This window comes from Myxocyprinus asiaticus, chromosome 39 (assembly GCF_019703515.2).
Source record: "Myxocyprinus asiaticus isolate MX2 ecotype Aquarium Trade chromosome 39, UBuf_Myxa_2, whole genome shotgun sequence".
Classification (NCBI taxonomy): Eukaryota; Metazoa; Chordata; class Actinopteri; order Cypriniformes; family Catostomidae; genus Myxocyprinus; species Myxocyprinus asiaticus.
In genome coordinates, this window is record NC_059382.1 from 21282240 (window position 1) to 21296823 (window position 14584).

Sequence of the window (14584 nt, forward strand, 5' to 3'; positions counted from 1 at the left end):
ATGTTACATCCCTGCACCTCTGGATGAAAAAGGAGGGTGAATCATAAGTATGAGGTGTGGAAACAGTTTTAGATCATGCATGCAGATGGAAAGAAATGACAGCAGGTTGTCTATTCGAAGGGCTAAAGTACAAACACACAAAGGCACTTATACTCCCACAGGACTCTCATTCACCAGTCATATGATTCAGTCCCTTGCCGAGCCACACCAGCTTCCTATTGCACAAACAGCAGCCAGCCAAAGTCACACAACCATGCACTGGCATTCACCTCCATGATTAAATAGTTTATGAGGGGATAGCACAAAAAATATCTCCCATGACATCAACAAGGCAAATGGATCAGTGTGCTATTCCATAATACAATACTTCCATGATGCAAACAAACAGAAAAGAATCAAGATGATTTACAAGAGGAGCTCATATTCCTGTCTGTGTCTTTAGCCTACTACCCTGCAGAAAAGATCAGCTATGATAAGCATGAATGTCCATGCTCGTCCTGGCTGGATTACGCTGGATGGTGGTTTGGTGCTGATCTTGCTGGTGAACTAGCATAGCCATACAGTTTACCAGCAAAAAATCTAGTCAACCCAACATGGTCTTTCTTAAGAGGCCCGGAGGAGCTTCACCAGCACTTCTAGCTTTCAAAACACAGCCATCTATGCTGGTCTTTTCAACAGCTTAAACCTAAAAGTCAACCTATTAAAATCATTATATAACATTTGCATGGCCTGGAGTAAATATTACATGGTGTAAGATTTGAAGGACTTGTGATTTGCGTTTGGAGAGTGTTAAAGTGATTAGTATTTAGTGAACCATGTCAGTGATGTCATACCCACCCTCCACATAGTAGAAATTCACTGGATGGCCTGCGGCCTACTGCCCCCATCGGAAGGTCATCTAAGGAGAACAGAAAGAAAGGAGCAGTAAGCACTGCACAAATACACACTCACAGTCACACACACACACACCAATAAATCACAGCGAATGAAAGCGCAATCAGAGCTGGAAGATTTTTTAAGTGCTGACTCAGCTGAAGCCTCTCGATACGCTAGAACACACACACAAACAGCTCGAACAGCTGCTCACATGCAGCGGTTAGTTTGTGTGTGCGCATGTGAATAAGTGCATAAAAAGATGGTAAACTACAAAAATATCTAAACAAAAAAATGTATTTACTTGAGAAGTAAAATTCCTAATAGATAGTAAGACTTGTTTTCAGAAAAAATATCTTTGTGACGAGGAGGTGGGCGTGGCCGGGCCGTGAGGGTGCACGGCCGGTGCTGAGTCAACTGATCAGCAGGAGAGCGAGATAAAGAGGAGCCGGAGATGGCAGTTCGAGAGAGAGAGCTCTCACATACGGCGCTGTGTGTGTGTGTATCTTATGTTTTATGTTGTTTTAAGTTGAGTTTGTCATTAAAGTTTTCGTTGACCGTTCTGCCAGTTCCCGCCTCCTCCTTGCCCATCCTTTACCCATTACAATCTTGAATATTATGTTTATTTTCTTATCCCATTGGAAAATTGTTTTTTATGCATAAACCTCACTAAATTGTTAGATTTAAGTTTTAAAAAAAAAAGCCAGACAAACAAAAGTCAATTTGCCGATGGGGTAAGAGAAATCAACTAAATTCAAGATATATTATATTAAAACAAGTCTTAAAGGAATATTCCAGGTTCAATACAAGTTAAGATTAATCAACAGCATTTGTGGCATAATGTTGATTACCACAAAAATAAATTTTGTCTTGTCCCTCGTTTTCTTAAAAAAAGCAAAAATCTGGGTTACAGTGAGGCACTTATAATGGAAGTGAATGGGGCCAAATACAAAAATATAGCCTGAAGAAAAATAATATGCGTGTAAACATGATTTTAGTGTGATAAAATCGCTTACTAACCTTTTCCGTGTAAAGTTATAGCCAATTTTACAACTTTGTTGCCATGACGACGTCAACAAACTCTAAAACGCTAAAACGACTGTAAAAGTGACCATTTAAACAACTTTGCAGCTCAAATAACACATGAGTTTTAACAGAAGAATTAATGTAAGTGCTTTTATTCAATTTTAAGCTTTACATTTCTGTGTTTAAACCCTCCAAAAATTGGCCACATTCACTTGCATTGTAAGTGTCTCACTGTAACCTCAATTTTTGCTTTTTTTTTTTAAAGAAAAGGAGGGACAAGTCAAAATAAATTTTTGTGGTAATCAACATTGTCACAAATGCTGTTGATTGAGCTTAATTGGTAACACTTTACATAAAGGTTCCATTAGTTGACATGAACTAACGATGAACAATTATTTTACAGAACTTATTAATCTTAGTTAATGTTAATTTCAACATTTACGAATACATTTTAAAAATCAAAAGTTGCATTTGTTAACATTAGTTAAGGAACTGTAAACTAACAATGAACAACTGCATTTTTATTAACTAACATTAACAAAGATTAATAAATGCTGTAAAATATATATTGTTAATTGTTTGTTCATGATACTTAATGCATTTTCTAATGTTAACAAATGGAACCTTATTGTAAAGTGTTACTGCTTAACTTGAACCCAGAATATTCCTTTAATATCTTATGTAATTTAGCTTAATTAAATGTATCTTTTTTAAAGGAATAGTTCACCCCAAAATTATCATTCACTTTCAACATTCATCAGCATTCAAATCATTTACTAGGAGTTTAACAGTTTATCTTGGCACGATACATAGCGGTCCAAAAATGTGACGACGCGCATCGTGGAGATTGGACTTTTTGTTTTTTAAGAGTCTGTTCTATCCAATATGCGGCATACAAATGGAAACTGCTTAATTGCACATAAGGATGTCTAAAATACAATTGCACACTAGCAGCCACAGATATTGTATGATGAGTTCAGTAGAAACTGCGAAAACTGAAACAGAAAAGCAAATGTAAATGTAATACAGGGAGAACCAGGAGCTGGATAGAGACGCACCTTTTCAGTGCGAGGGATCGAATATCCGTTTGAAGTGCAAGAGGGATCTGCTCTGACTGCGTGAGAGAAAATTTAAGTTTACAGAGGTTTAATAATAGTGGCATATTAATTTACTATATAAGATGCTGAATATTGTGGATAATAATGCTATGGGGGAATATAATCCTAATGTCAAATGTCATGTCTGATTTTATTTCATATATTCTTAATTAACTGGATAAGCATGGACTTCCATAAAATATGTATTTTTGTAAAGTATATTTAGATGTAATCAGATACAATATTATATAAGAAAATGCTATTTTAATTTCAAATTTTAAATGTATGTAATCAGTGACAGTGTGTAAGCAGCATATGTATCTAACATAATTGCTTATTTTCAGTAAGCAGAATTATTAGTTAATTGTAGAGCCGAGGAGGGCGGGGCCGGGCTGGAATGACACACATCCGGTCCAAATCAGCCTGATGGGGCGCGCGAGGGATAAAGGCGGCCGGGGACGACAGTTCGAGAGAGAGAGAATTACAGGCAGCTGTACTGTGTGTGTTTATAGTTGTGTGTTTTTGTTTAAGTTGTTCATTAAATTATTATTTAAGTTCTCAAGCTGGTTCTCACCTCTTCCTTTCCCTCGAACCCCCTTACATTAATATTTCCATTTGGTGTCCTTGCACTATTCTGGGCTGATTTTTAGTCCCAGTACATATTTGATGGTTCATTTAGCACTTTTAAGAAGAATACTTATAGCTACATTTTAAAGGAAATGAACTGTTTCGCATATGTCTTTAAAGGAATAATAATTAAACAAAAACTTTCATTCTTAACTTTTATTGATTCAGGCTTAGTTTAAAGAATCTTGAACCGAACAGAACTGTGAGTTCAGTATCGTGAACCAAACCAAATTGTGAGATGAGTGAATCGTTACACCCCTATCATTTACTCACCCTCAAGTTATTCCAAACCCATCTGCATGTTTCATACAATAAAGGTGAATAGTGACTGAGGCTAACATTCAGCCTCACATCTCCTTTTGTCAAATGGGATTGGAACAATAAGAGGTTGAGTCAAAGATGACAGAATTGTAATTTTTGGGTGAACTATCCTTTTATTTTTTACTGGAAAACAAGACAAAAATACGAATTATGAAAACGACATTTGCAGTGTAGAGTACAAATGAGGCCTGTCTAGGCGTGTTCAGCAGTGCGTGCTTAGTGACGTTATATGACTTACAGGACTGCTCCCCGGAGAGATGCGGCACCAGCACAAAGTCATCCGTGTCGCAGGAAGAGTTCTTGCTGCTGGTGCTGCCGCCCGACTCTTTGGACAGCTGCAGGTAATTGGGAGGGCCGAGAGGTGGAGACGAGAGCACGTCCTCTGGGAGAGTCTGCATATCGGGCAGTGACTGCAACAAAAAGGTGGAGGTGAACAAAGGTGCAGATTACCTGGAGCTGAGTCAGTTCTATTAAAACTGTGATCTCATACAACGCCCTAGTTTGGAGGCGTCTCACACCTGTGGTAGTGTGATGGTGGATTTAAGTATGAGAATGTGATTAGGCTTACCGGAGGAGAGACGTAATGACAGGAAGGCGAGCTGCCACATGTGCTGTCTGTGACCAAGCCAGGGCACGTGGGCACTGGAACAGGGCGTGCTGGGTTAAAAATGAGCAACATTTAATAAAGTAGCCAGCCAGATCTTATCCAGCAAAGCATCTCTTTTGCTATCAAAATCTTTTTGCTTACATTTTTTAATAGCTGATGTCGGTTCCAAGAAAGGATGACTGAAAAAAGCATCTGCAGAAAGCAAAGTGTAAAATGAGAAAAGGGGAAAAAAATGGAGCTTCCATAACCCTAAAATCCCATCCCAATGCACTAAAATGCACTGACCGAAATCCATCCGGTCCTTTTGGTTCCTCTGGAGCAGCCCCAGCAGCAGATCTTCCAGTTGAGGAGACGTCTCTCTTGGAATGCTGTAAACAGGAATCGTACTTTATTTATTCGGGACTAGTGATGGGCCGATATATTGGCCAGGCCGATTAATCGGATGACATTTGGTCATTCTGAAATGATCCGCTTCGCTTGGAATAACAGAAATGTTAAGCCTTCCTTATGTCAGTTTCAAAATGTACCGAAATACTTCAGTGATTAATAAACGCTTTCTGTTTTAAATTTTTTCATTGAATTTTGAGTGAATATTGTCTAAAATAAGTGCATTTCATTTCAGCAATTCAGTGAACATCTCATTTGCTATCATTAAATTTTAATATACAGTTGCAAGAAAAAGTCATGTTTACACTGTGTGTTCAATAAAGAAATGAAAACCTATCGTTGTTTGAGTGTTATTTTTTTAAGCAGACTATGTGTGTGTATTGTGACTGAAGATCAGATCAAATTGTAGAATCAATGTAGTATGCAAAAATCCAGGAAAATCCAAAGGGTTCACACACTTTTTCCTGCAATTATATACAGTATATTTGCATTTTACTAGCCACTGGCAATACTACTCTTTAGATATCGATGTTGGTCTCTGAAAATCCCAATAGGTCAACTACTATATGAGACAGAGGTGGTATTACAATTCAACTTTACAACCCCAAAATCAGCGTTATGATGCATGTCTAAAGAGACAGATTAACAAAAAGCATTCTTACTTTGGCACCAGAGTCTTGTTCTTCTCATAGAACATCCTTAAGTCCTGGGGGCTGTTAGCCTGTTGTTAAAACAACATTTAAAAACCAACAGACTTGTTAAAGGGATTGTTCACCTAAAAATAAAAATTCTGACATCATTTACACCTAAAACTGATGCTAACACTCTGCCTTACATCTTCTTTTGTGTTCCACAGAAGAAAGAAAGTCATATGGGTTTGGAACAATATGAGGGTGAGTAAATAATTAAAGAATTTTCATTTTTGCATGAACTATCCCTTTAAAGTATGTAAAATATCAGGTAATCTTTCACTTAGCGTCACAACCAAAAACTATTTGAGACCCTGTGTATGCTGTGAAAAACTTTAAACCTCACCTGGAAAGGTGGCTTTCCCACGAGGCACTGATAAATGACAGTCCCAATGCTCCACAGGTCAGCTTTGGCATCATAGTTTTGGGACATGATCACCTCTGGGGCCTGAGGAGCAAAAATTGAGAGATTAGGAGAGCATGATGCAGTAAATGTCTCTCGTCTCCGCAGTATTTCACAAATCTGAAAGGGCATTCAGTCTGCGGCTACTTACCATGTACATCGGGGATCCACATAATGTGGCAGCCATCATGTTGGTCTGGAGATATCTTGCGAAACCAAAGTCAGCTGTTAAACATAGAGAACGTCAGTGTTATTAATAGCAGCATATTGCTATCTGTGACTCACGACTTATGGCTTCTGCACAAGCAGAGACAATGGTAACAAGGGACTGGATGTAAAAGAGATCAGGGAACAGTTTGGTGGTGTTGAATAGACTGTTAGTTATGGAACACTGGGGTCATGTACCGTACAGTGGGGTAAAAAAGCCTGAGTACAGTTGAGAAAATGCTTTTATTTCGCATTTTTCTAATTTAACTCTTAAATGCATGGGTGTTTCGCCAAACATTATTACACACCTCCTCGGGTCTTTAGCAACCCAGCACGTATATCTACAAGAAATGGATCTACAACATGCCCAGATAGTGTAAAATTTTCAAAACACTTTCAAGATAATTAGAAAATAATAGAATACAATATATTCTGATATATTTTGATGTTTTATTTTTCATACATCAAAGAGATGATGTAACAAATATAGAATAGGATTCATTACATCCAAACTGGCTGTCAAACACACTGAGCTACACATAACACATAAATTACACATATGTAGTTTCTCAAGCACTTTCTGAGTCTAAATAGAGGCACAACTTACATAATTACAGTAGTACACCCAAATGACAAAAGCCAAATCATACTGTTATCATACTGTGTTAAACCTGCTATAGTTTACTTCCAGATTGCTTCTTTGTCAAATAGCACAGTTAAATGTAAATCAAGTCAATCACTGAAACATCATCACTAGAGCAGGTCGATAGGATGATGTTATCGGATATCAATGATGTCTTACAAAGATCCCGATGCCGATTGTGCCACTCATTGACAGACGATGATCAACAATATCGGAAAATGGCTCTGGGAAGTCGCCAAATATATTATACAGTAGCCCAGGGTGTGAAACTAGCACAACTAGCAAAATACGACGAGGCTGAATCCAGTCCACAAGCTCCTCATCCAAATGTATTTCATGCGTGGGTAATTTTGCTCATCTACCCGCAAAAGGCGGGCGACCTGTAAGACGTCTCGGAGTGATACATGACAAGAAATGTTGTTAGTCGCAAAGACACGCGCTTGAAGAAACACACTTTATTATATTTTTAAGAACAAAATAAAAAGCCGTCAATGCTTGTGTCTGATTCGCTGTTTGTTCAGAGGTGTGCAGCGCAAGCCTGTCTCGTGGAACAAGCGCATGTAAAGAGTTTTCACTCTTTTTCAACAGCTTTCAATCGTCTGAAAACTGTTTGCGAGAATAATTTCATCTATGAGAATGCTACTAATTATCTCCGATCATCTCAGGAGGTGTTGTAATATATATCTTTGTATTAAAGAAACGAAAGTGATTCAATCATAAAGTAATACATGACATGTTTACCTTGAACCTAAAATTGAGTTCCATTTTATTTTCTTTGGGCAGCATAAACTGTATTACCAAAATGCAATACAAACACAAATTCGATAAGAACACACATTTGACAGCATTATTTTGGAAACACAAGGGAATTTGTTAGGCTTATTTATTATGACTATTATTGTCTTTACATTTATAATTGTCCTTAGTTCTTAATCTGTAGGCTATTAGCAATTTTCCACCTGGTGTTGTTGATGGATACTTGCGTGATTGCAAATGGAGCCATTGGAGACGGTAAATGTTTAAATAAGGTGGTTAAATAAGATTTTTTGATCACGTTGTTATTTTATTGCTTTTTTCATTTAGTTTAAAGTGCAATTTGAATTTAGAAATGTCTTTTGTTAATGCTTTTCGTGTTTCAATATTAATTAAATTTTTAAAGCAAAATCAATAAAGCAAAAACATTCACAGACCCTCGGCAGGGAGGATGACGATGTAAACGTATATCGCAATATTTTTAAGGGGATTATCGATAAAATAATTTTGACATATCACACAGCCTTAATCAGTACCACCTTGAGTAAGAAATGGAATGTATAATATGTATGTGTACACGCATATGACATACTGCTAATTCACCTTTGCCACACAGAAAATCAATGTGACATATTCATTTGTATGAATGCAGTACTAATTTGTCTTGTAATAAACAAAGAAATAGGTATGATGTGATAATAAACTTATAAAGATATGAAATAATCATAAAAATATAATTTCTAGAAGTAGAAATGTATATTGCAACACTATTAAATATCTCGGGTCTTTAATGACACTATACACTTGGTAATTAAGCAGTTATAAAAAAAATTTTTTTTTAATTTTGCCTTTTCTTTTTTTTCTTTCTTTTTTTTTTTTACTTTATTCAGAAGAAAAAGGTTGAGGAACTAAAGAGGTGTGGTCATAATGCCAAAAAAATTATGAGGTAACAGGGGTGGAATGAGGTCCCTGGTCACTAAAGACCTGAAGTATGCAGTAACGGATTAATACAGTTTTGTTTTTTCTTATTTTATCAGCATAAGAATTTGAGTGAAAAGTTTCATTTACAAAAATTACAGAATGAATTTCAAAATTCCTTCGTATTGTAAAGATGCATGCACTCGAGCTGGCATGGACTCAACAAGTTTGCGCAAAATCTGATGATCCATGTTATCCCAGCATGATTTGAGAATGTTTCAAAGAGTATCTTATGTGCTTCAATGGAAGCAAAGAAATCTTTTGTACAAAGGAGTTAACATGGTTGTGGTGATGGGGGCGTGGCCGGGCGACGTCTGTGGAGCACGAGGCCGGGAGAGTAAGAACGTTAAGATTGACACCTTTGGGAAATCACCTCTAACAGCTGTTTTGTGTTGCAGTGAGAGCTGGAGAGGGATAAAAGGGCTATCCAAACCGCCGGATGAGAGAGAGAGAGATGCATGCAGAGTCTTGTGTGTGCATTGCTGAAAAGCAAACTAAAAAGTGTGTGCAATAAAAAGCTTACGTGGATTGTTTACCTGGCTCCCGCTTCCTCCTTCACAAGTAGCAAGAAACCTGTCACAATGGTCAACTGTTTTTGTTTTTGCAAAAATTTGCTTATTTGATTTGTGACCTATGAATAGTAGGGCTGAAACGATTAGTCGATGTTATCAACAACGTCGACAATAAAAAATGTATGACAAAAATGTTAGTTGTCAAATAGTCGTTTGATCTCATTTAACGCAACATGAGATCACATTAAACTAATGATGACGCGCGAGAGCAGCGCTGCAGTTCGTGTCTGACTGAGGAGAGAAAGAATTACACAGTCCAGATGCACTCTAAACTTTCCAAACAGCTTCAGGTGATGTAGATCGCAAAGTATGAGGGAATTATAATGCAAAAATACAAAATAAGTAAATACAGAAGCACTCTCGTTGTGGAATAAGTGGAGCTGGAGCTGGAGCTTCGCTGAAGCAAAACTTGCGTTTCGAGCGTCTTTAAAGGAAACACCCCAGCGTTACATCTTAAATGCAGTTATATTTAATGTGTTATAGCTTTAATAAAGTTCAAATAATACGGAAGCACGTCATGTAAATAACTACAAACTTTGAAACTGGCATTTCTCTGTGCAGTCAGTGCCGATTCTATGAGTCACGTGAAGTGTCCCAATCTAAAGGGGGAGAGATTGAAACTGTATCTGGCTGATGAACACACCAGCGTGGGGACCATTGTCCCCCTCACGCGCACTTGCCACAGCTAGATTATAACATGATGGCTCGAAACTTTTTGAATCATAATACATGTGTCACTGTGCATTTCTTATTGTGAAGAAAACTGGTAATACGCAGCTTTATTAATAAGAGAGAGATTTTTTTTTTTTTTTGTGAGTTAAAGATGGATTGAAGTAAACAGAAAGGTGAGAGAGGGTAGTCTTCACCCCATTATACACTGCAACAAAATACATTTTTGTTCTGTTTTTGTTTTGGCTTGTTTTCCAATATAAATATCTAAAACTCCTTTAAAACAATGTACATTTATTTTAGGAGCTATACTGAAGAAGAAAAAAATTTTATCTGAGAATATTGAATATAATATTAAAAATACAAATATTTTAAAAATATCTAAAAATCCTTTTTAAAAAAGATGCATTGACCTGAGAAGCAGCATATAAGATATTTAGACTTGCTTTTAGAGAATAGATCTTGAATACAAGTATATTTTGTCTTTACTGCACTCGCAGAAGTATAACAAAGTGAAAAAATACACTTATATACAAAATACACTTATATTGAAGACACATTCTCTTAAAGCAAATCTAAATATCTTATATGTTGCTTCTCAAGTAAATGTATCTTGTTTTAAGGATTTTTAGACCATTTTAAATGGAAAACAAGACAAAACACTTGATAACAATAGGATTTTTTGCAGTGAATTCTTTACTGAATTAAACTTAATAAAAAGTATTTTATTGTTTTCCCTTTAATTCAGTGAATGCCACTTAGAGGTATTTTTAAAAGATGAGTTTGTTCTCTTTATTGTTAGGAAGCACGTTTAATACAACCTTTTAAGTCGGGGCACAAGCTGAATAATCGGTTAAGAGCTAATGATTAATCGGTGCAAGAATTGGCGAATAGTCGAATAATCGGTCTAATAATTGTTAGATTAATCGATTATCAAAATAAATCATTAGTTGCAGCCCAAATGAATTGTGCATCTTAAATATTTCCTAACAATTTTACAATGCAACTTTTTAAAATGGTGTCACCTTTGTTCATTTCCAGGTTTAAATTGCAAACCCCATTTCCAGAAAAGTTGGAACATTTTGTAAAATGCAATAAAAACAAGAATCTGCGATTTGATAATTCTCTTGAACCTTTATTTAACTGACAAAAGTACAAAGAAAAGATTTCCAATGTTTTCACTGACCAAGTTAATTGTATTTTGTAAATATCGTTTTTTTTTATATTGATGCCTGCAACACACTCCAAAAAAGTTGGGACAGAGGCATGTTTACCACTGTGTTAAATTGCCTTTTCTTTTTATTACACTTTTTAATCGTTTGGGAACTGAGGATACTAATTGTTGCAGTTTTGCAAGTGGAATTTTTGCCCATTCTTGCTTGATACAAGACTTCAGCTGCTCAATAGTCCGTGGTCGTCATTGTCTTATTCTCCTCTTCATGATGCGCCATACATTTTCAATAGGAGACAGATCTGGACTGCAGGCAGGCCAGTCAAGCACACGCACTCTGTGTCTACAAAGCCATGCTGTTGTAGCACGTGCAGAATGAGGCCTGGCATTGTCTTGCTGAAATAACCATGGACTTCCCAGGAAAATACATGATCTTGATGGCAGCATATGTCTCTCTAAAATCCCAATATACGCCTCCACGTCTATGGTACCATCACACATATGCAAGTCACCCGTGCCGTGGGCACTGATGCACCCCCATACCATGACAGATGTTGGCTTTTGCACCTTTCGCTGATAAAAGTCTGGATGGTCCCTTTCATCTTTGGCACGGAGAACTCGATGTCCGTTTTTCCCAAAAACAAACGTGGACTCATCTGACCACAGCACACATTTCCACCGTCTTTCGGATCATTTGAGATGAGCTTGGACCCAGAGAACTCGTGGCATTTCTGCATAGAATTGATGTATGGCTTTCTCCTTGCGTAATTGAGTTTCAAGTCACAGATTCTTGTTTTTATTGCATTTTACAGAATGTCCCAACTTTTCTGGAAATTGGGTTTGTAGATTTTGAATCCCAGATTTTTTATGCAGGCTGTTAAACCTCACTGTATATAATGCATAACACCTAATATCTTGGTGACCATACAGTATGCTAGTGGAGAATGTTTTGTCAATAGTTACCGATCTTGATCCGTATGCCGTTGATGCTGGACTTCTTGCGGCCAGTGTAGGACAGCAGTATGTTCTGGGGTTTGAGGTCTCTGTGAATGATCCCCTTGCTGTTGAGGATGCGCATGGCTGCTGCAATCTGCTGCAGAAAGATCCTTATAGTCTCTTCTCGTAGGGTGCCCTTGACTGAAAGTACAGAGACATGGTACTGCTGAGAAACACTCCTGCAAAATCCATTATATCATTCTATAAAAACCTTATTTACATCTTTAGCAGATACCCTTGTATCAGCTAAAACCGCTTACACATGCAAAGACATGCTAACAATCACACATTGTTTCTAAACAGGGCATTCCCCATTCAAAATGACTCAAGAAAGTCACAAAAATATCTGGTTACTATCTGATTTCACTGTATGGAAAAGAGCAGTGTGAACATCATTTAAAATATGTCCTTTTGTGTTTCAAAGAAGAAAAAAGCTCATACAGGTTTGAAACGACATGAGAGTGAGTACATGGTGGCAGAAGTTTCAGTTTTAGATGAAATTATTCATTTCAAGTAAGATCTACACTGCACCGGGCTAATCAATAACCATCAAAGTCATCTTCTCGTAGCCCCTGATTGGTGTGAATGTCAAAATCAGAAGCTGCTCAGGGGTATTACATGGAGTGATGTCGCTACAAGTCCCACGTTAGAACAAAACTGGTCTAATCCAGTGAGCTGTTAAGAGGATTCCCTTCACCCAATCTGCTCTGTAAACAAAGCAATTATGATCACAATGAATCCTGCAGGAATCCTAAAAAACTGATTTACAAGTGTTTGTACAGTAGATTTGAGGTTGTATAACTAAGAAACAGTTGCATAATAAAAAGGGGGGGGGGGTGACATGCTGTACTATAACATGGGATCATTCACCTGCACAGAACTGTTACACAATGATAACACTCTCAGCTAGAACCTAACAGGGGGTAACAGTCCAGCCAACTCACTGTTTTTCTATCACACACACATAAAGTCAAGCTATCGGAGTCATCTCTATTAGGTCCTCTGAGTCACAAACACACAATGGGAACCTGGTTTATAGACCAATCACATTCTCTCATCAGGAAGATTATGAGAGTGTTCCTACAACACATCTGTTCATAAACACCATATGAAAGTTCATATACTTCACTGTTTATTCACTTTGGATATGGGGGCAAACTACACTGATCTGTAAATATGCAAGATAATAGAGGCAGCAGTGGCTCTCTGAGAGTGTTTGTGCAGATTAAGCCCAAGGGATGGACAATTCAGTCTCTAGTAGCGTGCACTGTGAGTGCAGGAGTAAGAGGCTGTTCACCCCGAATGCGTTTTTGTGTCTGTCTGCATTATTTTTCAATTGTTTTACCATGTGAAAATGCACTATATGGACATCTTTGAATGCTGTGCAGTGTATCGCTGGTTTTTCAGCAACTTGTGCACGAGTTCTGTGTTTTTTAGACCCATTTCAAGTTAAAAAGAACTTTTAAAAACATGTCGAGAGACACCTGCACTTTGTAATAGCTTTTTTTAGCACTAGAACAGACTTGGTCTGAACAGCCCAAACACATCATTCTAACAAAGATCCAGAGGTGTTTAAAGATGAAGTGTATAACATTTTGATTAGGGCTGTCAATTGATAAAAATATTTTTTTATCAAATTAATAACCCGATATTATTTAATTAATTGCAATTAATCACATTAATTACTATTTTCTGAATAAAGACCACCAAATGAAGATAAAATTCAAAGACATTACATTTTGGCAGATGAAAGTAATGAATAGACATCACAAAAAAGTGGCTTTGAAAGTCAATAATTGTTGTTTTATTTATTATGGACCCTTTTCACAAACACTTCCACCTTTTTTAGCAGTATAAATCTAGCAAACTTTTTTATATTTGCAATTTTTTAATTATGTAGTGTAAATTTACAACATTTTACTTTGTATTATGTTACCCTGTAATTAGTTTTTTAAAAACCAGTACCACATATGTGATTTGGTTTCTAATACAGTTGCTGAGAGAGTGACAATAAATTTGCCATCTTCTCTCTTCTGACTAAGGTAATCCATCGTTCTTTATTTTTTTCTTCATTTAGAAAGTAGTGGAAAGTTAATAGTGGTGTATTTCTTCTTATGTTGGAGCAAATAGCAAGCAAAAATTACATGGTCTATCATTTAAACCCATTCACCGCTATCGCAGTTTACCCTGCAATCGTTTACTTCCACGGGTCCATTGGCCATAAGCCTATCACTTGCCTACAGTACATTGTGTAAACTATACTGTGTCTATAAGTATTTATATCACAATAAGGGGAACTGCTTACCTTGCAAATAATCTGCCAGATCTCCTCCATTGCAGTACTTGAATAGGAAACGCACAGAAAAAAAAAAAAAGTCAACTTTAAAATCAATACAAAACCATAAAAAGCTATGTAGAGACTCAAGGGTTAGATATTTCATGAACTGGAGAATGAGAATGGGTGTATGTCACTGAGGTACTGATCAAGTGATGTAGTATTATGGGGACTGCCAGCATCTATTTGTGCCCCGTAAATTTCCACATCATTGATGGAGGGAAAGAAAA

General features: G+C 36.9%; 1 protein-coding gene across 2 annotated transcripts in view; it reads right to left on the reverse strand.

The window, feature by feature from the left end:
• The window catches only part of LOC127429724 (serine/threonine-protein kinase ULK2-like), a 60544-nt gene that overhangs the window by 17339 nt on the left and 28621 nt on the right, over positions 1-14584 (reverse strand). For both annotated transcript variants that reach the window (XM_051678843.1, XM_051678842.1), the window contains exons 5-14: positions 14325-14361; positions 11987-12160; positions 6182-6255; positions 5974-6075; positions 5601-5659; positions 4837-4919; positions 4693-4743; positions 4513-4601; positions 4183-4354; positions 838-898 (exon numbers count right to left, since the gene is read on the reverse strand). In XM_051678843.1, the coding sequence (XP_051534803.1) occupies positions 838-898; positions 4183-4354; positions 4513-4601; positions 4693-4743; positions 4837-4919; positions 5601-5659; positions 5974-6075; positions 6182-6255; positions 11987-12160; positions 14325-14361 (902 nt within the window). The remainder of the gene's footprint in view (positions 1-837; positions 899-4182; positions 4355-4512; positions 4602-4692; positions 4744-4836; positions 4920-5600; positions 5660-5973; positions 6076-6181; positions 6256-11986; positions 12161-14324; positions 14362-14584) is intronic.